Raw genomic sequence first — 25,013 nt, forward strand, 5'->3', positions numbered from 1 at the left:
ATGCTTAAGGAGAGATTATGTAACAGATAGCTGAAGCCTTCACAATGCACTTAATAATTTAGTTATTTTACTATGTCCCCGCTCAACTTTTCTTTTCACGTGCAATTGATATAGACATGTAACACTCTACATGTTTTGTTGGACTTGATTGATGTTACTTTACTACAAATTAATAAAACATTATACTAAAAAAATAACGAGGGGAGAAGATGCACCTCACCAGGAGGTGCATTCTGTAAATGGGGGACCAGTACTGAGAAGGCCCTGACATCAGCTAGGCAGCACTCAGCGATGGAACCAACACCCTTCTAAGGACACCAAACATTTATGTAGGGGTAGGATAGGTTTCTGAAATAATCAGATGGCCCCAGTAACCACAAAGACAATCCTGTAGGGAACTGTGTACAGTTTTACCCTAAGTATTTACAGGAATGCTCAAACCTAGAAGGAGACTTTGGCTATTTTCGTTGTTTTTATGGATACTCAAGGAAAGTTTGTCACAGACAGATCCAAATCGCTACAAGTTTCTCAGCAATCTATCACCTGATACAGTTATTCTGTGTGCAGAAACATCCTCCTTTATGTCAACTGTTGAGTCCGCCATATGTGACTATTCAGAACGAGGGACTGCTCAGGAATGAGGTCTGAGCAGCTTTTATTCTCTGCATATAGTTAAGATATTGGCAAGGACTTAACTGTAACTCTAGAATTCTCTGGCTGTTTTAATGTTTATACTTAAGTTGCATTTCTTGCTTTGCAGTTAATGAATATTGCATGCAGTCCAGGTTCTCTGATACTTAAAAGTGACTTTTGTGAGGGACAATTAACACCATCCTATTAATATTTCATGATGCTAATATGACATTTATGTTGGATCCTGAATGCTAATGAAGTTTTTGTGGGTGCAACTATACTTGTTTCCACCACAGGGGATGGAGGTAGGGGAAAACAGACTCAGCCCTTTAAAAATAAAATAAAATTCATTAACACTTTGTCTGTCTTTCAAGGTTTATAGGGATACAACCCAGATCCTATTAAGGGGAGGAAAATAATTTTTCAGTCATTGCTGTCAGCAGTGAAGCCACACTCTACTTGGGCAAATGAGCAATGTATACCTACCTACCATTAATTCAATTTTTATTCCTTCTCTGTTTTAAATCACGCAGTTTTAAAAAATAAAATAAATACGTGAGATTCTTTGTAAGAATTTGGGATGGTGGAAGGACTGGCTAAGTACAACATTTGTAAGCATAAGCAGTAATTTCATGCTTCTGGAAGACAGAGCAGGAAATAAAATCCACCATATTAATCGCTATAATGCAACATTAACATATATACCCTACTATCAAGCTCTGCTGTCAGCACTGCTGGAATCCTCCTGTCTACACAAATCTTTAAATCACACATGGCAAGAATTTTGTGGTGGCAGTAGTAGTGGAGATGAGGGTTTACAAAGATCTGAGTGAAAGATTTTCTGATTGCCTCCCTTTTCATTCTGGATTTAAGTTTTATCTCTGCAAAACATATTCAACTGCACCACCCCAGTCTAGTGCCTGGTCTGGGAAAGGAATTTTCACTCAATAAAAACTGGGGCTCAAAACTCAGAAAAGGATCTAGGTGGCTTGCGGTACAGATCAGGAATTTATAACAGGAAGGGAAACAATATGCATTAAATGATAGGAGCCACATGGCTTGCTAGTTCAGGATAGATAACGTAAAACACACACATGTAGCAGTGTTATATGTCTGCCAGCCATCATGACAGTCGCAAACATTTAATACAAATGTGTAGCACATTAATACTAAAAAGAAATAGAACATGGTATATTGCTTTTCAGTAGATTACAGCATACTATTTTTATATTTTTAATAGGACTTTTCCCCAGGTAAGTGTGCACAGGATTGCTGCCTAACAGTGTAATCTCTATATAAATTTACACACAATTAAGTCCCATTGAATTTAACAAGACTTACTCCTAGAAAACTGAGTTTAGAATTGTAACCCAGATCTATTAATATGATGAGATTTTCTTATTTGTGCTCTCTTGCAGAAGCATGAGCAGAAATAAGTTCTATCTGTAAGTGCTATCTCATTCGCTTCCATGAGAGGCAGCACAAAGGGATTCAGAAAAATAGCTGCTCCCTCCCCTGAAGTAAATGAGCAAGTCCGCTCATACAAGTAGATTTATGCACCCATTTGTATATATACAGAACTCTGGAGTGAGGTCATCTTTTCTTTTCTTTGCTCGTCATTTTTGAACCACCAAAATTGCCATACATGCAAATGGGCTTACCTCCAGTGCCAGTATTCCAAATATACTGTATAAACAGTATTTTAAATTAAATTAACTCTTTTGAGTGGCTCCCAGTGGGCATACATGCGCCTCTACTAGGTCTTGCCAGTAACTGAGTTGCATACCTTATTTTGGTTTTTTATCTCTTATAAAATTATCTTAACTATTTTGAAACTTCCATCAGTCCAAGAATGCACACGCGTGCACACAAAGATGTCTTTATCACAGGTATTCAACCCAAGTGGTTTAAACTCAAGGAAAAAAATTGTTATATGGGAGGGTATCATGGAGCCATGCCTTTAATTTTTCATCCCCTAAAAGTCAATTCCACTTCTTAATAACATCAGAGGGCAGGGAAATGTAGACTCTTTATATGCACAAGATTGATCTGTTATTATATGGATGCTGCAAATGTTTAGAATATGTAGTAGCTGGATCCATTCCTATTCTGCTGTATCAAGTAGAGACTATGACCAAATCAGACCTTTAAGCATCAGTTTCCTAGCCCTGATAATTCAATAAAAATTGAGGCAAATTATAAATTATAATTTGCCTCAAATGTGATAAGATTGCTGTAGGGTGCACTGGGAATTTCTAAAGACCCCTGGGACTTATCTTTGTTATTCGTCCATGTGACATATCATTCAAAATCATGTTATACTAGTTGGCAGGGTCCCATGGACTGCAAGAAGATCAAACCTATCCATTCTTAAGGAAATCAGCCCTGAGCACTCACTGGAAGGACAGATCCTGAAGCTGAGGCTCCAATACTTTGGCCACCTCATGAGAAGAGAAGACTCCCTGGAAAAGACCTTGATGCTGGGAAACATTGAGGGCACAAGGAGAAGGAAACGACAGAGGATGGGATGGTTGGACAGTGTTCTTGAAGCTACTAGGAACATGAGTTTGACCAAGCTGCAGGAGGCAGTGGAAGACAGGAGTGCCTGGCGTGCTTTGGTCCATGGGGTCACGAAGAGTCAGACACGACTAAACAACAACAGTGGGCAGGGGGTCAAGTAAAAATAAATAAATCAAACATTACCCATAGAATCATAATATTTTACATTGATTTCGGGTTGTAGTTTTTGTATACAATGAACTTACGACAATTGGCTTCATCTTCATTGAACCTACAGTCGGCCACACCATCACATCTCAGGAGTGATGGGATACACAACTGGTTAGCACACTGGAATTCCGCTTCCTTGCAATGTCTTGGGGAACCTGTGGTAGGTTGCTCAGTAGGGCAGGCCATTTCATCAGTCCCATCAGTGCAGTCTTCCACTCCATTGCACTTTGCAGAAAGAGGCACACACTGCTTTACGTAGCTGCATGTGAATCTCTCACTGCCACACGTTTGAGGTTGTGGTACAATTGGTCCTAGGGGGAAAGGATATGGAATGTAATTTCAATTATCACATGACCTGCTTGAATTACAGGGCCAGGGAGCCTCCTTACCTTTTCAGGGAGCCTTTTTACCCTATCAGCTACTGTTTTCAGAAATCTGCAGAGTGAACTTAGGCTCCACACTTACATGGGAGTAAGTTATTTCTCACTGAGTAGGCATGCTTTGAATTAGTTTCAGCTTTTTAACCACTTCTTTCTGGAATAATGCCTCTGACATAGGAGATATTGAGTAAAAGGTAAGATTGCTGCAACTTGCTACACAAGCCTATGCATTTATATTTACAAGAAATTCCCACTGAATTCAATAGGGCATACTCCCAAGTAAGTATTTTTTTTTTTGGCGTTGTAACCTTAATTTCCTTTATAATCACAGGCAGTCAAACCTTTTTTCTTTTTTGTACTTATGAAAAAGAGTCATCCTCTTTACCATGAATAATGAGAGTGTTTAAATCCTTGGCAGAATTAGGGCCTAAGTATTTATGCCATTCTGACAACTTGCTCTTTGGAAGAAGAATTTAACGGAGGTCAGGATACATAAGGACCAAGGCTATGATTCAAGCAAGCTTATTTAGAAGGAGGTTTGAGAAAGAAATCAATTGGAGTACATCAAAATAAATGTGTTTAGGATTGAGAGGCCAATATAGTTAAGAATGAAAAGTGGTAGTCCTGAGATTCAGTGAAGAAATATCTGAAGGTTGATCAAATTCTTATCTCCATAAATCCAGTCCAAAGCTATACAATAAAGACTTGTGGGGTTTTTTTAACTGTTTGCACGTTTCTTTAACATTAATGATCCAGTATTTCTTCTAGCACCAAACTTTGGATGGAATTAGTTAGATCTTACTGTTGACATAGCTAACACAGATATATGCTATGGTATTCTTTGGTTCCTGGAGCAGAAAGGCAGTAATAAACATTTATATATAGTCTAAATGAAATGTTTCAATTTAGAAAAAATCGGAAGTATAACACACTGCTGTTTATTATGTGAGATAAATGAGGTTCTCCCCCTTCAGGATATTTTTAAGTATCAACATCTCAGGTAATAAACATACCCATTCACCCCTTCTTTGTAATTGCACTATCCTAAAATAGTATTAAGTAGAGCATGCTACTGCCAATTTGCCATTCAAAGTGGACAATGATGCAACTTCTTGTGTGAGTGATGGTGCCCCATTAAAAGAGCTACAATACTATTTATTATATTTTCATGCCCTTTACTCAAGCACCTCAGCTCAATGTACCGAGTTCTTGCCCATCCCATTTTATTCTCACAACAAACTCGCGATGCTGGCCAAGCTGAGAGAGCCAAGATCGCTCAGAGAGTTTCATGGCTGATGAGGATTTGAACCTTGGTTTCCTATCTGACACTCTTAGCATTTATACCACATAAAATCTAAAACCCAAGGGCTCATTTTCTGTGACACACTAGTTCCATAGAGGAGTGATCATTGTAACCAAAACACAGAGGACACAATCCAGGGAAAGTTTAGCATGCTGATGATGCACTGTGAACTAAGCACGGGAAGTTCCAAAATCCCATTAATTTCAGTGGGACTTTGGCATAGTTAACTTTCTCCAGTGTGCACCGTGTATATACCAACAAAGCAAAATTATATTTAAAAACCACAAATTTCTGCTTTGACGAGAACCAACAAACTCTGATGACTGTATCCATATTTACCGAAACAATGTGAATTTCTAATGAATTTAAGAGAAAAATGCTGCTCTTAAGGCCTTTGTCAAGAAAACATGTTAGGGGTGTGCATTGGCTCTGCGTGGGCCAACTAATGAGGTGAACTGGGATGGTGAACTGGGATTTTTTGCTGCCTTCCTGAAGGGCAATGTCAGGGTGCTCACAAAACCTTGTGTTGTTCTGTTGCTTTGTTTCTGGACTTTTTTTATATTGTATAGTTCTGTGTTTTACTATATATTTTTATCTTTCTCTAGCTTTTCTGTGGGCTTTGCTTTTTTTGTTAAAGAATAGCAGTGGAGGATTTTTAAAGAAACGACAACCCCAAAAGCTTCATTTCAGCTTTTTATAAAAAAAACACACAAACAAACATTGCTCTACTTTAACAATAAATAAACAAACTGCTAATCAGAACTCTACAGGCAGCATTCCAGACAGTCTTATGTTGTAAGATGTACTAGAGATGAAAAGCATCATGAAGAGAAGGCCACACAGAGGATACATAAACAGAAATAATTCTAACACAAATGGTTTATGGAGGGGAAACCAGGAGGTTGCACTTTGTAATGCAGAACTAAAACTACAATGCTTGAGAGCTGACTCAGAAAATTCCTAGTATGGCAAACCAGACAGGCCAACATTTATTCATTTAATTTCATAAAATTTATGCACTGCTTGATGTAAACAAAAAACTCAAAGCGGTTTACAAAAAGATAAAACAATTAAATCACAAAAAATACATTACAGGAAGCCTTCTGGATTGCACAAAAAACAGGTGGAATGGGAAAGCTGGAGTGATGGTTCAAACTTTTAAAACATATACAAGCAAGAATACACATCACTTGGCCACTTCTTAATTGTTTTAAGGTGAGAAAGAACAAGACTCCCACCCATCCCCTGTGCTCTCCCCTACTCATGAAGGATTATGGAGGGAAATGAATCATTTCTCCCACTAAAAGCTTCTGGACCTATTTCTCTGCAATTTGGCAGGTCTAATACAGTCTTAATGAGCTTCCATGTAATAAATAATATATTTTTTATTTATACCCCGCCCAACTATTCCATCCATTTTGGTCAAGGAAAACATTATAGCTGTTTTTGGATTCCCCATTATGGTGAATGGGGGCCACAGAGTTTTAGATTACACAGAGTAGCCTGGAACCCAAACCACAAAATGAAGTGATGAGACCACAAAATAACACACAAACAGATCTGAATCTTAAAGTGTTTAAAGCTACAGATACAACACAAATCTTGTGGCTGTGTCCAATGCTAATATACTAATATATGCTATTATACGCCAATGGTTTCTGTGATCCCCAAAGAAGAGCACAGGCTCCTAACACATCAGAGACTAAAATATTTTCATACAGCTTTGTACCATTATAGTAGTTTGTTGCTACTACTAGTAGGGGAGTACGGGAGGTGGGGGAGTACAGGGAGAACGGGAAGCTTTTTTGTGTGTTATTGTTTTCCTCTCTCTTAGCAAAGAATTATGGATGGTTTGGAAGTTACAGTACTAAATGCATCATTTCACTTGGGCAGTTAGAACTGCCAGCAATTGCTGATCACAGTAAGCCTAACTCCTTGGTAGGCAGTTGGCAGGTCCTCCAGATGATTTGTGCCCTCACTAGTAGCCAAAGCAATGAAGTCATGAACTAGGCTGGCACGCCACTGAACTCTGATCTGACTCTCGGGGCCTTAGCAACACTTGGAAATTACATCCTGTTAGACACAACCTTTCAGGTTAAGAACAGCTGACTGACTGATGGCTAAACAAGACATCTCTGTCTGCAGAGAGTACTTCCCAGTGGCTCCTCAATAGTGTCTTCTAGCAGTAGGGGTGGTTTCTAGGCATGATGCAAAAAAATATAATCCCCTCTTAAATTATGAAAATCCTGTGCATGATTATGTAGTAGTAAGTCCCACTGGGTTTAGGATTGCAGCTTTAGGATTGAATAAGTGGTTTGTTTTCAGATGCCCTTTTCTTCTAGCTGTCCTAAAGACATTTGATTTCAATATTAAATAATAAACATTGATAAAGTGCTTTCAAGTGTTGAAAAAGTTTGATATCAGCATAGGGACAAATTTCCTTGGTCAGGATTTAAATTATTTCCCACATATATCAGAAAAGGGGGAAGAGTAAGATGTACATTAAGTCAATATAATAATTACTAGACCTAGGGTGCAGTCCTAATGCCAAATCTGCTGGCGTGAGTGAAGACCTGGTACATCATTAGCTGAGCCGGGAGGTTTCCAGCTCAACAGGGCTACACTAACTTAAGTTCTCAGCCAGAAAAACACCGGTGTATTTCCTCCAAGTCAGCTCAGCCAGGACCCATGTGGATCTTAAACCAGTGCAAGCCTTGGAAAAGCAGTGTGGTGTGGGTGTGGCAGAAGGGAAGGGGACTTAGACTACAGTACATCCAAACCCATTCAGCAAGATCATGTGACCTGGGAACCAGACAAAAAGGGTGGTGTAACTCAAACACTATTTTAAAGTTTGCTTTCCCTCTCCCAGGCTTATACCTGCTCAACCAGCAGCAGCCCTACTTCTGAACAGAGTGTGGATCTGGCATATTTTGCCCCCACTTAATTTATGATGGCTTAATTCATGCCACCTTCTTGTGCTTACGATTGCCCTCTCATCCTCTTGAACAAACAGGGAAGGCACTTTTGAGGCAGCATTTAGCACTACTTGAGCACAATGGAAGAAAGTAGAGAGTGTGTGACAATGCAGGAGTACAAATGGATAAGCAATGACTAACAAAGCAAAAGCAAATCCAGTTTTTTTTAAAAAAAAAACATTTGGAGAAATCAAACAGGGAGGTATTTTCTTATTGACTGCAAGCTAATCTGTTCAATAGGATTTACATCCATATGTGTGCTTAGGATTTCATCCCATAAAAGGGAATTTAGACACACTATTTATTCTTAAGAGCTTTTTTCTGATCAAGAGAAATCTGCAGATCCAGAACTGCAATTAACAGCAAAATCCTGTGAAATAAATAGTGAATTTTCAATTATTCACCAGACCCTGAATTTCTATCCCTGTTTAGACTGTAGATACTCAAATTAAACAGATACAAAAAGAACAGTGCTCTTCTGCAATGCTGAATAAATCAAAATTATACCAGTTAAGGCTCCCAGCATAAGAAGACTCCCAGCTGTATTGAAACCCCAAAGCAACGGTCAAAGTGTTAGCATTCCATGTGTACCTTCATTTGCAGGAAAGAACTGATCTCTACAAGGACAAGTATCATACTTGACTGATCATTGCAATGTTCACAAAGTCAAACTTTCAATGTTTATGGGCTTCCTGACAGGGTTGTGAATTATCATGAGTGTTCACCAAAGCATTAAACAGGCTACTGATGCCTATAATTCAGGGAGCGAGTGCCCAAGGTCTTGCTTTTGGTCTATAAAGGAATAGGTAATCTAGTTCTAATCTACCCCAGAGGCCATCTGCTCGGGAAACATTAGAGTTTGATGGGACAGCATAGGCTTCCTGACTCACAGACAAATTCAAAGTGTCCTTCTTGCTCATGTTTCTGAAATCCCCCTCTAGATTGCATTTATGAAACAAAGCTGCTGTTGTAACAAATTGCAACACACCTCAGCAAACAAACTCTAACAGTGCTTGAGAGCATTTGAGGTAGAATGGGGCTGCAGATGTCCATACCTGAATCTAGACGTAGAAGCTGTTACTGTGGCCAATGCAATCTTCCCTTCATTTTGTAGACTTAAAGAAGAGATCAGGGAATGGAGCAGTCAAAAAAGGAAAGCAAGTAAACTGGCTACCCAGTTTTGATAGTCCAATTGTGAAAAGCAGAATTGTGAAAGCAGAATCTCAGCTCCCATTCAAGTCCCTCTGAATTTCCCTTTTGCTTTCATTCTGTTGCAGTGCAAGAAGAACATGAACTCAATTCCAGGGCCAGTCAGAACTTGACATCTTGGGCCAGCTGCCAGGATCCCAACACCCTGGCAGGGCTCCCTGATGATGCTTGCCTTGGGCACTCCTTTAAAAGTAAAACAAAAAACATTTCAATTTAGGCAATGGGACAAGCCTAAATGGGACACAGGTGGCGCTGTGGGTTAAACCACAGAGCCTAGGGCTTGCCGATCAGAAGGTCGGCGGTTCAAATCCCTGTGACGGGGTGAGCTCCTGTTGCTCGGTCCCTGCCCCTGCCAACCTAGCAGTTTGAAAGCACGTCAAAGTGCATGTAGATAAATAGGTACCGCTCCGGCGGGAAGGTAAACAGCGTTTCCGTGTGCTGCTCTAGTTCACCAGAAGCGGCTTAGTCATGCTGGCCACATGACCTGGAAGCTGTACGCCGGCTCCCTTGGCCAATAAAGCGAGATGAGCGCCGCAACCCCAGAGTCGGTCATGACTGGACCTAATGGTCAGGGGTCCCTTTACCTTTACTTTTAAAAGCCTAAATGTCATTTTAAATTCCTACAGTGGCCTAGAGTGGCATATATGCCCACTAGACCACTTTGATTGGCCACTTTGAACTGGCATTACTACAGGTGCCATATAATACCTGTTCTGTATTTGTAAGAACTTGATTGCTTAGCATGACATCGCTTACATTTTGGAACTCCCTGCCTATTGAGATCAAGCAGGTGCCTTCATTCTCCTCTTTTCAGCTCCTGAGAAAAATCTTATTTTTTCTAAGCATCTAACCAGATGCATACAAAGTTGAGGTGGTTTTAATCTGTTTAGTACTTAGTTAAAATACTAAATGTACATTTTAAAGTATGGCTGTGATTTCCCTCCCCCCTTCATTTTACTCCTTTATCTAGTCAGTGGAGGAACAGGCCTGCTGGAGAGCACTTTGTCTAGAACACCCTAAACACAAAGCTGGCCATGGCTAAATTTACACAGATATAGTTCTAGCCCACTCTTCATTTTCCAAATCATCTCCAAAATCAAGTTTTATTTTATTTCACTATTGAGTGCATTAGGTTTGTATGATTTGCCCAGAGGATTTTATTCCCCCTCTGATGTTACATATTGCAATTCAGCATTGCAGTAGCTCCAGGGACTAGGACTGAAGCTAGGCAGTCAAGGACTGAAATAAGAACTGCAGTCTGAGCTGTTACTATTGTGCAGTCATGTTTTGTCTCCAACCATCAAAGGAAATAGAAGCCCAGAGGACTATTCCCAGGTATGTGAATTGAACACTGCAATCCGTTGTTCTACTTCTTCCTGTTATTGTTAGCTTTGTTGTGTTGGAGTAGTAGGAAAGATCAAGGATCAAGCAAGCCTTTCAAATACAATTGACCTCTATTGCTACCTAATATGTCTGAAATAAACCCCACCTATGAGCCACTATAGCAAACTACAGGAGCTCAAGAGGTTCAAAAAGCCCACTTTGAACAGTGTCTCTACCCTCCAAATACATAACAGGCAGCTGAGCACTCCAAGATTCCAGAAAGTACAATGTAAGAAAAGCAATGACAAACCTAGACAGCGTCTTAAAAAGTAGAGACATCATCTTGCCAACAAAGGTCCGTATAGTAAAAGCTATGGTTTTCCCAGTAGTGATGCATGGAAGTGAAAGCTGGACCATAAAGAAGGCTGATCACTGAAGAATTGATGCTTTTGAATTATGGCGCTGGAGGAGACTCTTGAGAGTCCCATGGATTGCAAGAAGATCAAACCTCTCCATTCTTAAGGAAATCAGCCCTGAGTGCTCACTGGAAGGACAGATCCTGAAGCTGAGGCTCCAATACTTTGGCCACCTCATGAGAAGAGAAGACTCCCTGGAAAAGACCCTGATGTTGGGAAAGATGGAGGGCACAAGGAGAAGGGGACGACAGAGGACTAGATGGTTGGACAGTGTTCTCGAAGCTATCAGCATGAGTTTGACCAAACTGAGGGAGGCAGTGGAAGACAGAAGTGCCTGGTGTGCTCTGGTCCATGGGGTCATGAAGAGTCGGACATGACTAAACGACTAAACGACAACAACAGCAAAGAAAACATATAGAAACCACACTATGAAATGCTCCCTATTATGAACAGTAACTAAATACATTAAGGCTGAACATGACTCAGCACCACAATTTCAAATATACAGCACCCCAGTAGGTCAGTAACGGCAAAACTCATGTTGAAGAGAACAATATTCAGAAGCATCAGCAGATGACAACACCCAGTTTTACAATGAATAAAATATTGAAGTTACTCTGGAATTTTACTAGAAGGACACAAGATCATACTTTCTCACGAACATTAAAAAAAATGGGGGGGGGGGCAGCATTCTAGCAAAATTCCCCAGTCTAATGAGGTCTTGCTGTTTAAGAAAAAAAATAAAACCTCTGGTGAACTTAAGAAGTTGATAATGCTTTATTGCTTAGAGCTACCAACCAGCTAAATTGTGATTGCTTCCATTTAGAACATGTTGCCCTGGGAAACCTAAAGTAATTAAAGTGAGGCTGGAGAAGTAATAATGCAGAAAGAAAGACAAAAAGTCTGCAGCAACAAAGCAATCCTTTAAGGGAAGAGAACATTACAAGCAAAGTGAGACAGCAAGTTCTCATATTATTCCTTTATCTTGAGTTGAAAAAAATGTGGAACAAAGCTAAGTGCTGTGTGCAAAACACACACACAAATCCATTTTTAAAATGCAAAGCTTTTATACAAATATATGAAGAAAAATATGGGGAAAGGGGAGAAGAAAGTGTGCTTTACCTAAAAGGCAAAAAGTTAAGGAGCTGTTGCTTTTCATCAGAGAGAGACAGTCCATCCCCTCTAATTGAGCAGAATTGGCTGTAGAGTGTTCCTGCCTATTTTTTTTAAAAAATGAATGTAATTCCATAATAAGCCTTGATTAACTGGGAATGCTCTATGCCTGTTTCCCATCTGTACGTTTTCATGAGATCACAGTGCAAACTAAAGCTGGGCCAAGAATCTCTACCTCACTTCACTTTTGTGGGACCTTTTCTCCCACGTGAAAGTAGAAGAGGGATATTTGGAGGCACTGTGGGTGGGTGTGGAGAGAAGATTAAGAATGTCTAAGGGGTGGTCAGTGGAGGCACCTATTATTTTCCTCAAAAAACTGAGCCACTGGGAGCGACACATCGTATCTTTCCCGGGGCATTCTCTCCTAGGAATACAGCTGAACAGTCAAGCTGCTTGAAGAAGTGCTGGGCTCTTTTTTCAAAAAAGAAAAAAAAGAAAAAGGGAACAGAAGAGAAGAGAAGAGAAAGGGAGGGAGGGAACATCTTGTATTTTAGGCAAGACCTAAAATAAGGTTACCAGATGTCCCCATTTCCCAGGGACAGTCCCCAGATTTACAAATCAGTCTCCTAACAAAATCAGTTGAGGTTGAAAAGTGTGTCCGGATTCATTGGAAAAAACCTGGTAACCTTAACCTAAAAGTATTTAAATTCACTCACCTCCAAAAAGTAATCTTCATTGGGCATTTTTATCCAGTTCAACATAGTAGGGCAGCTTAGTTAGTTACAGCAATAACATTAACAAGTAAATATCAGAGTCAAGGTCATAGCACAAAGGATCTACAGACACTGGTGTTCTATATTATCATTATTAATTTCATTATTTAAATATAATGTCACCTTTATATTTACATTTACAAATATTATTTACAAATATTATTTATTTGCGTAGCCGAAACCATTACAAAACAAATATTTATGTTTGCTATTACTAGCACAGGCAGAGTTTCTCAGACTTGTATTCTGATGATGCTGGTGTTTTCACATTGGAAGTTGTGAGCAGTGATCCAAACCAAGAAACAGCTGCAATGCCATATCCATAATTCAAAGGTCTTCTAACATAATACACCATTGTGTTGGTGATTTACTGATCTCTCACTGTGGCGCCATACCACTGATGTCAACTAGAGTGAATGTCAACCAAACCAGCATCAGTTGGTTTTTGCTGCCAGACTAACAAGGACAAAATAGTGCAATTTTTGAAGCAGTTTGAGCAAAGGTTATGCACACAGTAAACCTTGGATTTATAAGACCTATCATCATCTAAAATATATATACCTGATTCATTAACAACCCTTCTGAGGCATAAAGTCCCTGACTGGGTTGAGTTTAAAAAGTTTATTCTTAAATAACTCCCCTTGAAATCATTGCATTTTAACAGTTCCCAACTTTGGCTGGAAACATGTATTTTCAGTTTCATATCCATGGAAGTGATTGTTAATAACCAAGGTCACAAGGTTATGGTTGAAAATAGCAATACAAAGTCAATTGTGATGCATGTGAACTATGCCGCAGAAATTAAAACAATTCTTTGTTTTTTTCGCAAGTGCAAAAGTTGTGCTGCACCACAAATATTTCAAGTTAATATCAGTATGAGGCTTCTTTCCCACAAGATATGTTTTTATCATCACAGACAAAAGAGGCATTGTTTTAAACATGGGGTTAAACAACTCACTGGAGAGAGAGAGGCGTTTTGCAATTGGAGGTCATAATTAGAGCAGAGCAACTAGTGGTATATTATTCATGAGCATATTTTCCAGCACTGCTATCATTTTTCACTTAGCCATAAGTGCCACAGTTGCCATCTGCTTATTGCCAATCACACACAAAATAGTCTTCTTAAACATGGAGAGTTAAACAAATGACTATTTGCACACAGCTGCCTCATTTACATTCAAATAAAGGCATTTACCTGGGTGATCATATCCCTACAAAAAAGAATGAATTTTCTATAGTGTGAACTACCTTCAAGAGGCCGAACTAGACATAATAATAGCAGTTCAGGCTCTTCAAATGCAGATCTGCCCTCATCAGATATAAATCCAGAGGACAAAGACACTCCAGGATAAGGAGCAACATGACAGGTGATACGCAAATTCTCGTTGGTTAGCATAAAAAATGGTAACACCACAGAGCTGTAATGCTGATAGGTAGATACTCAGACCATGGAAATACAAGTGGTAGAGAGGGCTCTGTGTGATGTCATTTCCCCTCCTCTCCTGGACAGAAAGAAGCAAATAGTACTTCCTGTTCCTCTCTCTCTTCCTGTGACCAGCCATGAGAACAGGCATACCCTGTCCTTGCTCCAGCTCAGGCAGATGCCTGAAGCTGGTTATACTGTCAATTTACATATTTTGCCTGCTTAGTTTTTACTGCTGTCAAACAAAAGCAAGATTATAAGTAAATTATATTTTTATATTTGTTACCTGATTCTTTGGTAAGCATGGTAAGAAAGGGAGAGCCAGCTTATTTCACACCTGATCTTGCTCAAAACTAGGCTTTGCAACCTACTTCCCAGGCTTTCAAATTTTGCGCCCAAGGGTAAAATCGTAAAATTCTGTTTAACCCACACATGCAGGTGCCTGGAAGGATAAATTGCAATTAATATATTCTCTCCTACCCATCAAAGCCTATCTCAGATGATGAACCTCTGCTTGTCCGTGGTTTACATTCCTGCAATCTCTTCCCCTTTCTCTCAGGGCTCAACCAGACTTCCGCTTGTCCTGCCGTCTTCCCCTGGGGAAACCCAGGTTTTATTGCTGAATTGGAGCAAATGTCAATTGGGTTTTCAGCGGATTGATGTTTGCTCTGATTCAGTGCTAAAGAGCAGCTTTTCCCAGGGAGAGGTAGGGCAAACAGAAAACTGCTCAGACCTGTGCCTAGAAAGCAGGACAAGTGGAAAAGTGCTTGGTCGTAATGCAGCTGAGCCCAGGATGTGGGTGTGTGTGTGTGGGGGGGATACATAGGGAGAAGTACTAAGGGGAAGTAAGTGGCAGGTGGCCCTGTCACTGTTTCATATGGCTTGGTCCTCAGAGATGCCTCACACATGTTTTTTTTCTGAAAGAGAATTACTCATGTTAGAAACACACATCAAATGCAATGACCACTTGAGTATCTTGGGGAGTCCAATCGTATTGTGTACAATAACATACTTGTTCCCAAAGTATTTATATCAAAGAGGGGACCTATTATAAATGTATTAATAAACAGATAATGAGTTAGGTACATGTGTCCAGTGACTTATCTGTAGAATTACATACCTCCTGATGCACATTCTGGTGTGAAAGTAATGTCATCGAGAGCAAATTCGATGGGCTCATTGGCTCCTACTTCTGCTTCAAATGCCACTTTGAAAGGACTATTGCTGGAAAGGACCACATTTGCATATGTCCATGTACTTTTTGTATTTCCAGTTGCTGCCCACATCAATATATCCATTCCAAATTCTTCAATGGCATACACCTATTGATAGCCAAATACAGAAAACACACCAATTTAGTAAGTACAGAAGTGTCATAATGCATGCCCAAGAAAGAAGGAATCACATATTCATGATAGCAATGAGAATATATTATATGGAGAGTGGAGGATAAAGCAGGAGGTATTTGAACAGGGAGAGAGAAATAGCTTGATTGATGGAGGGAGAAGCAGGTAGCAAAAGTGGGGCATTTCTAGCAACTGGATTTTAAATACTCTCCCATGTAGTGTTATGCCAGGGATGTTTTTAGGGTGTGTGGGGAGTTGCCAGCTGTTGGTCAAGAAGGTCTAGGAGTTTAAATAAAAAAAAAAGACCTATTGAAGTCTCTGGTACTTTCATCTCCAAAGGTTTGGGACCCTTATTTAGAAATGCATTGAAAATGTTGCTTTTATTTCTTCTAAAACTCACAGATACACGTTCAAAAAAATGGGTAAATATCTCCTAATACATATTTGCACATACAATATAATATAATTGATGGCTCAATACCAAGCTCCTTAAGATAGCGATGATAGATTTTATAAACATAGAAGCATTTATCAGTAAGCCAAAATAAACCATCTTCTCAGCCATCCTTTTGAGGTTTTATCCTTTCTTCCTCCCCTTAGAACTGCTATAGGATCTGATTGGCAGAAGTAAACTTGAATTTGCTAAGCAGCATTTCACAGAACAGCGTGGTATCACGTCCAAATCATGGGAAATAGTATAAAAATTTGCTGATCCACTCTGTGTTTTCCTTCCTCAAAAGTGAGATGGAGTAATAAAAAAATTAGTCATTTTTAATGAAATTGGCCTGTCCTCTGCTGTAATTTATTACACCCCAGTTCACAGCAATTTATGTAATATGAACTGCCTAACAAGCTGGAAAACTGAAATATTGGACATATATTATCACAAGGGGAATTAATTTTTGCTTTAACTTCCAGTATTATGGCAGTATGTTCAAGCAGCACTGCAGTGAAGGGATGCTGAACAGGGAAACTGCAATTATTCTCCTCAACTTGTTCTAGCTAGGTAGTAAAGTAACATGGGGTGCCAAGATCTGATACTGAGAATGTTAAGAAATAAATAGAGTACTGTACTGATTGGTTCATCTGACAGCCTCGCTCTTTCAATCTCAGTACAAATATGTAACAGAGGGGGGGAAATATCATTCCCTTTTTTGCATTGGAAGAAGTAGATTTTGTGAGTCTTGCTGGGGGGAAAAATACCTTTATATTCTTCTCTTCCTCAAAGGTTTTTATTGTGCAATCCTCTGCTTATCTACTGAAAGCTTCATTGGGATTTGCTCCCAGACAAGTCTGTATAGGGTTGCAGGCTCAGGGTGATACATAAAGCTCTCCTCCACTTTATCCCCACAGCAACTCTGTGAACCAGGATAGTCACCACTTATGCATGACCACTTATGTACGACTGTGTAGATGCACAGCATCAGAAAATATTTCAATTCTAACCTGAAATGGTGGGAGAGAGCTGGAAATTCCTTGTGGCTCACAAGGAGACCTTCCCCAGAGCCCAAAGTCCAGACAAAAAGAACCCAAGGGCTCCAAAATGGTGCACAGGAGCTCTCGCTGGCATTGTGCTACCTCACTCAACAGCTGTTGGGCGGGAGGCTGTATGTACTGCAGTGGGCTCCCCACTTACACGCATTTCGCTTATGTGTACAAGGGCCTGGAATGTAACTGTATGAGTCTGGCACTGGCTGTCATGACAGAAACGTATGTGTGGAAGAGGCTTCCACCAGCATGAATTTATTCTTTAAATTTGGGGAATATTAAATTTATTTCTGATGCCGTGGGCATTTATTTGACTTGCCTTAAAACTCTTTCTATTTAAAAATGTACAAGACTTTTCATTTGATCCTCACCACTTATTGTTTTAGGGCTTCTCGGATGTTTTGACTTTTCCCTGAAAAACAAGCACTTTGCTTTCTAGCTGCCTTACTGATATCTCTTAATTCCAAGACACTGTTGTGAGGTTGCTTCCTGCCTACGCACCAATTAATGTCTGCAATGCCTAAATAATAGGGTATCCCTGTGAAACACCTGGCACTCGCTTTAGGGAAGAGATCCAATAGAGATGCAATAGAAGAAGTGCTGTGCTTCTTCAACAGAACAGCAGACAGCATTACACCATGTACCTTTATACTTGTCCCTTAAGGAAAATGAATTTTGTGTTGCCAGAAATATACATTGAATGTTCCTAGGTTTTCATCTCCACTCTCCAAGTTTTGTATCTGTTGGTGCATTGATTGGTTGCTACTGTATTTCAGAGGCATTCATCCAGTGCTGCCTCTGATACATGATTTTACAACACCAGTATGTTTACACCAGAGAAAACAACCACTGGAAATAATTATTAAAGGTTTTTTAAAAAACAAACCCGACAAATCTGTTTATTATCATCTGCAAAAACAATGAGTCTTGTGATACTTAAAACACTAACTTTTTTTTTTTGGTAGACTTATACCATACCATAATAAATATGTTAGTTTTTAAAGCACCACAAGACTCTTTGAGATTTTTACTGCAACAGATGAACACAGCTGCCACTCTGGAAATTATGTAACAGGAACCTGATGCAAAGGATTTTAAAATAATAACTATTAAAAACTATATTACAAAGTCACAAAAAATGCATTTAAAAATCCTGGATTAATTTCATATACTGCCAAGTAACTGTGTATAATGTGAAAGTCCACAAAATTCAACACAGGAAAAACTCATTAATGGCTGATGTATGGTCCCTGGACTGGTTTGCACAAAATTCAGGAGCAACATAAAAGTGACCTTCAGCAGTCAATGCTCTGCATGTATTATTAAATAAGTAGAATAACTACTGCAAAAGCAATCCAGTAGTTTCTGGACGCTGGTAACAATATGAGGTTCTTCAAGTATCATATACCTAAGATCTGTAGCTTCAAGGACAAGGCTTCCATTAGAAGCAATCTTCTGAGTACACAGAACCTCACCATCATTACTAGAAAATCTTTCTAGTTCCAAACATGGAACACCAATACACAGCTGCTTCAAAGAAAAGCACAAGCCACAGAGAGCCATGGGAGTCACAATGGAGATGAAAACAGTCAAGGCTGCTTTGCTCCAGGTTTCTCCAGCAGCGAAGAACATGCAACTCAAATCACACAGCCAATGTTCAGCACACACACACACACCTTAGTAAAAAAATGAGTAGTGCAGGAATGAATGCAGTTCATTTACTGATAGTGGAGAAGTGTGATTCAGTTTGCATTTAAAGGTGAACCTATCTAACTTGCACTTTTTGAAATAATAACAGAACCGAAACAAAAGCCATCCTTTGAAATTTGCACTTCTCCAAATATTGCAGTGCAGTTTCCCAGCAGAGTAAGATGTACAAAAATTCAAATAATAAAATATAAGTTCATAAAAAGGGATATATTAGTGAAAATAACATACACTATTAGGGAAACCTGCTTTGCAAAAATGCTAATTTTTTCCAGTCTTAATGAGTGTATTAGGAGAAATCTGCAGTAGAATGCTGATGACTTTTCATGAGGATAAAAAAAAAAAAAGACCACCAACTGATATTGAAAAGTGGAGAACTGAATTTAAGACTGAAAAAATGAGAAATTGAGAGAAACTGAAATGGAAAGATATGTCCACCCTCAATTACATTACATTTCCATTGCATTCCACATGCAATATCTAGCAAAACAGATTGGTGTGAAAATAAGTTGATAAGTTGTTCTTGTATAAGAACATTATCTTGAGATTGTGTACAGTGACTGGGAGGGACTGCATGCACAGCTCTTCTGAAATGAGAATATTGTAGCGCTGCCAATGTTGACTTTGTTTTTTCAAGCAGGTTGGACTATAGCGTGGGAAATAATGGAACTGGCAACCAAGAAAAGGATGAATAATACAACTATAATCTACTAGATATTAAATTCCTTGTTTTGCTTACCTTTAACAATCCAATTTCAGGAGAATTAACTGGCCAAAACCAGAAGCGCAATGTGCATCTCCCCAGACTGGCTGGGAAGTACTGGGTGGTAACTATTCTTGTTCTGTCCCCTTTTTGTTGAGTAGATGAATTGACATACAAAAAAGTGTGCCCATTACCTTCAAGAAGACAAAAGAAATCCTGTTAGTATTAACAATGTTTAAAACAAAAGGAAACATTTTTCTCTTAGGGTGTCAGTTTCAAGACGTTATCCTGTTAAACTCTTAAGCGTGTTATTATATTCACAATCAGACTTTCAATGTATGCTTGTAGCTGAATGAGTGGGGATTTTTGATCCATCTGCTTGATAATGCAGATCCAAGGAATAGCAGTAGTTTTGGATTAATTTGAAATACAATTGTGACATTACGTACTACCAGAGTGACTAGGGAATGTTATCTTTATGAATCTAGCAGCAGAGGCTTAGTGCATATTCATACAACTATCTATGGGAAAAGCTGATTTCTAAATAAATAAGTAGATGAAGGACATTTTGCTGCCTGACTGGAAGGACAAGATGGTGCCCTCCCCCAATTCAACATAGAGAAGCACACCAGACAAGCAGTTGAATCTTCACTGGTGATGGAACAGCATCTTCCACCACACCTGAGGGCAGCAGGCTAGCTTAGGAGAGTAGGGCAGGCCTCATGGCACACACAACAGACAGGAATGGCTGGGAGAAGCAGCTGGAGGCTGTTACCATTGGTTTCCCCACATCCCAGCATCCAAGGCTGGCCGGGGGGGGGGGGAATGACAACAGGAACAACCACCCATGGCAAACACTTTGGGGGACACACCTCTACTCAATTGGTGAGGCTCTTTACTTCTCTACCTCCTTTCTTCCTACAGCAAAGGAGAAAGGGAGAGTGGGATGCAGATAGCCTTACCACTGAAGTAAATTTAAAAAATGGAAGTGGCACAGGAGGAGAGGCTAACACCACTATCACCATGAAGAGGAGCAGTGGCAGTAGTGGCAGGAGGAAATTAAGGAAAGGGGGGTGCCCCCCCCCACAGTGTGATTTACTCCTGAACCCCTCTAAGGATGACCCAGCCACCATCTTTTACCTGGGTGACCATGACCCTTTCCCTAATTGTGGCACTGCCCTTAGGAATGCAAAAAAAGGGGAGGTGAGGGGAAGTTCTGGGAAGAAGTTACTGAAAATCTGGAATGTAATGAATGAATTATTATTTTTTCTTTTTGTTTTTTGTATCTCTTTTTTGAAACTTTAATAAATATTAATTTATTTATTTTTTTAAAAAAGGAATACAAAATCCGGAATTGTGCTAGTAGATTCAGAGGACCATTTCATCACTGAAGATATGTCTAATCAATTGTGGCAAAAAAATATTATCAGGGACTGCGGTAGGAAAGATCACTAGATTATTGTGCCAATCATTTCTGAGACAAGGGAGTTGCGGTAAACACTGTGGTTTCCTTATGGGTCTAGAAAGCAACAAGGAAATGACAGGAATGGCGCTTAAAATGTTTATCTTTTCTAAAGACAAATCAAATGTTCCAGAAGGCTGTGAGGTTTTTTGGGACTGCTGTTTAATTATATAATTGTTTGGTACAGGATTCAGTTAGGTTTGGCAGTGGCAGTGTGACCAGTTTCTGTGAAAAGAAAACCACTGCTGTTAGACCTGCTTGGATTGTCAATTATATAGCATAATGAATGAAAGGATATATAATGAATAGTTAATAATTTTACTTATACAAATTATAACACTGACAGAAACACTCCACGGCCTTTTCCTCTCTACTTTAATAGTTAAATATTTTCCCTCTGTTTTCTAATAAAAAGGGGGGAAATACAGAGCCAAATAATGCTTCCAAAAGTTTCTGTTTGTTAGTTACTTATGTACAACTGCAAAACATGGTCAATACTAAGGACGTTCGATACAGAGACATATAGATCGTCTCCACAATGGCATTTTTTAATTCTTCAAAATATTGTTAGGTTTATTAAGCCCCTCTTGTTTCTTTCAAATTCCTCATCCTTATCTTTAATTAGAACAATATGTTTGCATCCGGTACTCAGTCTGTATGAAGTCATGCTGATGGCACTCCTCTGCCGGAAAAGAAATGCAAACAAACCTATTAAGACTTTGAGATTAGTTCAAAAGAAAGAGCTACCTAAGGAAGTTCTAACAAGTGCACTTCATTAGAAGCTAAAGCATCCTTAGACTATCTCTCTCACACTTCTGTGTGGGATAATAGAAACCATCATCTTTGCAAACCCAGGCACAGCGGGCCACCGGGGAGGTGGTTGGAGGTGTAGAAGCAGCAAAAATGACATGGCACCAGCTTGGGATTGAAATGGCTACAACTTTTATTGATTCCAGATTCCAGCTTTGGCATAGGCGATGGGTATGTATCCTGAATCAGCCAACCTGGTTTCTGGCTGATAACTTCATCAGGGTTGATATTGGGGCTAAGGATGCTCCAATAGGGTTATGCTCACTTCTCACTGCCTATCCTGGGCTATGAGTAGATACCCTAAAAAGATACCACTGGACAACTGTCACAAAGAAGGGTGAAGAACACTTTGAACTTCCTGAAGCAGGTTATCTAATGGTTTTTCAGTCCCTTATTCCAGGTTAAAGGTAAAGGTAAAGGTACCCCTGCCCGTACGGGCCAGTCTTGCCAGACTCTAGGGTTGTGCGCTCATCTCACTCTAGAGGCCGGGAGCCAGCGCTGTCTGCAGACACTTCCGGGTCACGTGGCCAGCGTGACATCGCTGCTCTGGCGAGCCAGAGCCGCACACGGAAACACCGTTTACCTTCCCACTGGTAAGCGGTCCCTATTTATCTACTTGCACCCGGGGGTGCTTTCGAACTGCTAGGTTGGCAGGCGCTGGGACCGAGCAATGGGAGTGCACCCCGCCGCGGGGATTCGAACCGCCAACCATGCGATTGGCAAGTCCTAGGCGCTGAGGCTTTTACCCACAGCACCACCCGCGTCCCTTATTATTATTATTATTCCAGGTTGAGGAAAGTTTTTTCAGTCATAGCACCAAACTGCTTTTTGGGCAACTTTCTGCGGACCACATTCCAGTGGTGGGCAAGGTCAGAAGCAAAGGGGGTGAGTGTAAATTTTCCCTTTGTACAGTAGGTTAGTTTCTTCATACTCAGTCCTCTATTCAGGTAAGTTCAGAGTTCAAGGAAGGCAGAAGCACTCAAGAAGGGTACAAAGCAAGGCTGGTGAAGGGTGTGGTCTGAAGATAGTTCTGAAGGTAGGATAAGAGAGGCCAGAAAGGATGGATTTGGCCCCTGAGCCTAAGCTTCCCCATCTCTATCTTATTTAAAGAATTCCAGCATACAACTGTCTAGGAACAAAACACCACTGGCTATGCAGTATCAGTGACCCCCATATTGTCCCATGGGGCAAGTAGCTGTCTTGGACAGAGTGTAGGAGAGAAACTGGGAAACTGGCATGGGGGAGGGGGATTATTAAAGCTTCCTCCCTGTACTGAAATGCCAGTCTAATCACTTTTCCTGGCTAATAAAAAATATTATTATTTTTTAATTTAAAAGAAAACCCTCACAAGATCCTGATTGCAAGTTTCCCACATGATGTGTCATTTGACTTTTTGTCTTCATTTGTCAGGTATCTTTACTAAGTACATAAACATCACCTTCCTGGAGCAAATCAACGGCACGTTTAATCCAGATCTGACAGTTTTAGTGGGTTTATGTGAAGGGGCTTAACAAGAGGCCATTTGGCTACACCTTCTAGTCTAGTCAATAGAAAGGTCTGAAATGGTTTTTGGAAGCTCAAGCAAGAGTGCTGTGTGGGGCTGCTTGAAAACCTTGAGTAAATGGGATGCCCCACCCTGCCTTGCAATGTTGAGGGAACTGGAGCAGGGCCTCAGAGTTCAAGCAAAGCAGAAACACTCAAGGAGGACCCAAAATTTAGCCTAAAAATTTGCAATGGATAAGGAGTCTATAACTGAAGCTCTGTTGGTCTATAGAAAAAAAGGCAAAACATTCTTTATAACATATATGATTAGTAATGTAGGTACAGTGGTACCTCGGGTTAAGTATTTAATTCGTTCCTGAAACTGTATTTAACCTGAAGCACCACTTTAGCTAATGGGGCCTCCAGCTGCTGCCGTGCAGCCAGAGCACAATTTCTCTTCTCATCCTGAAGCAAAGTTCTTAACCCAAGGTAATATTTCTGGGTTAGCGGAGTCTGTAACCTAAAGCGAATGTAACCTGAAGCGTATGTAACCCGAGGTACCACTGTATACAGCAAGGTTGGACTTCCCTTACATGCAAAGACGAGAACAACAGTAGGTCCAACGGTCAAGACGACAGTTTCTGCACATGTTCTAGAGCAAAGTGAGAGGCAGATGGGGCTCACCAACCTGGGAAGATAGCCCATCTAGGAGAAAGAAAACTGTGACCTAAACCTCAGCAGCCTTGCAGGATATCTTTGGGAGAGAAAAAGGCTAAGAAGTATACCCTACACAAATCTGGAGTGGAGTCCTTAAGATGATTGGATGGTGCCTTGTGCGCCTCCTTCCAGCAACTCCTGCAGCCAAGCTGGTGTCAAACATATTGCTGTGCTTTCCTGTGTACCACATCAGTGAGGCCGAGAGGGAGGTCCTGTTGTCTGGGCAGCCCAGGGCCTCCATACACACTTCCCAGGCTTGTGCCCTAGGGAGGTTACTTCCGTGCTGCTTATGCAGCAGTTTGACCATCCCCAGAGACGAACTCCATTGTCTCTCAAGACAGACGGATGCAAACAACAACAAATACTTCTAGTATCGCCACAATTGTCCCTACAGCTAGAACTTTTTGTCATCCACAGTAAACTCAAAAATAATAGCTCTATTCAGGCAAGAGTATAGTACACAGAAAATGTGAAGGGCGGTTCAGTGGCAGTCCTTACCTCCTTGGTTCATTCAGCAAACCATCTTTCTCTAGAGCTTATGTGCATTTGGCTCTGTACCTGACTTGAAGACACAGAGGTTGGGGAGACCTGCTACTGTAATCCTGTTCTGCCTTTCTAGGTATTTGGTGAGCCTTGTCACTATCTTTCTATGGAGAGAGTTTCACACATTCAGCTGAGAGCCATGTTGTATGTAATCAAGAGATGATCAAATGATGCATGTGTGAATCAGCTGGACTCAGCTGAATTCTTTTTCAATGACAGCTCTAGCCATCAAAGCAAAATACTTCCTTCATCATGCTTGTGTGATGACCCATGGAAGTATTTAGAAAATCCATTAGACAACTTGCACAAATAAGCCTACTATAACAGAAGATTGGATGCGCCAGTTGCCACAGTAGTCAACAATTGTTACACTATTTGTTACTCTTAATTCTTCATCAAAATAGGCCTAGAAGGGGGAAAGTTTACAAGCGCCACTTTAATTAACAGGTTTTTTTATTTTAAAAAATGCAGGCAAAT

At 40.2% G+C, this 25,013-nt stretch overlaps 1 protein-coding gene across 6 annotated transcripts in view; it reads right to left on the reverse strand.

Moving 5' to 3' along the window:
* The window catches only part of MALRD1 (MAM and LDL receptor class A domain containing 1), a 233,090-nt gene that overhangs the window by 51,724 nt on the left and 156,353 nt on the right, over positions 1 to 25,013 (reverse strand). For all 6 annotated transcript variants that reach the window (XM_028750688.2, XM_077936862.1, XM_028750689.2 and 3 more), the window contains 3 exons: positions 19,559 to 19,716; positions 15,399 to 15,600; positions 3,399 to 3,674 (listed from right to left, as the gene is read on the reverse strand). In XM_028750688.2, the coding sequence (XP_028606521.2) occupies positions 3,399 to 3,674; positions 15,399 to 15,600; positions 19,559 to 19,716 (636 nt within the window). The remainder of the gene's footprint in view (positions 1 to 3,398; positions 3,675 to 15,398; positions 15,601 to 19,558; positions 19,717 to 25,013) is intronic.

Source organism: Podarcis muralis, chromosome 12 (assembly GCF_964188315.1).
Source record: "Podarcis muralis chromosome 12, rPodMur119.hap1.1, whole genome shotgun sequence".
Taxonomy (NCBI): Eukaryota; Metazoa; Chordata; class Lepidosauria; order Squamata; family Lacertidae; genus Podarcis; species Podarcis muralis.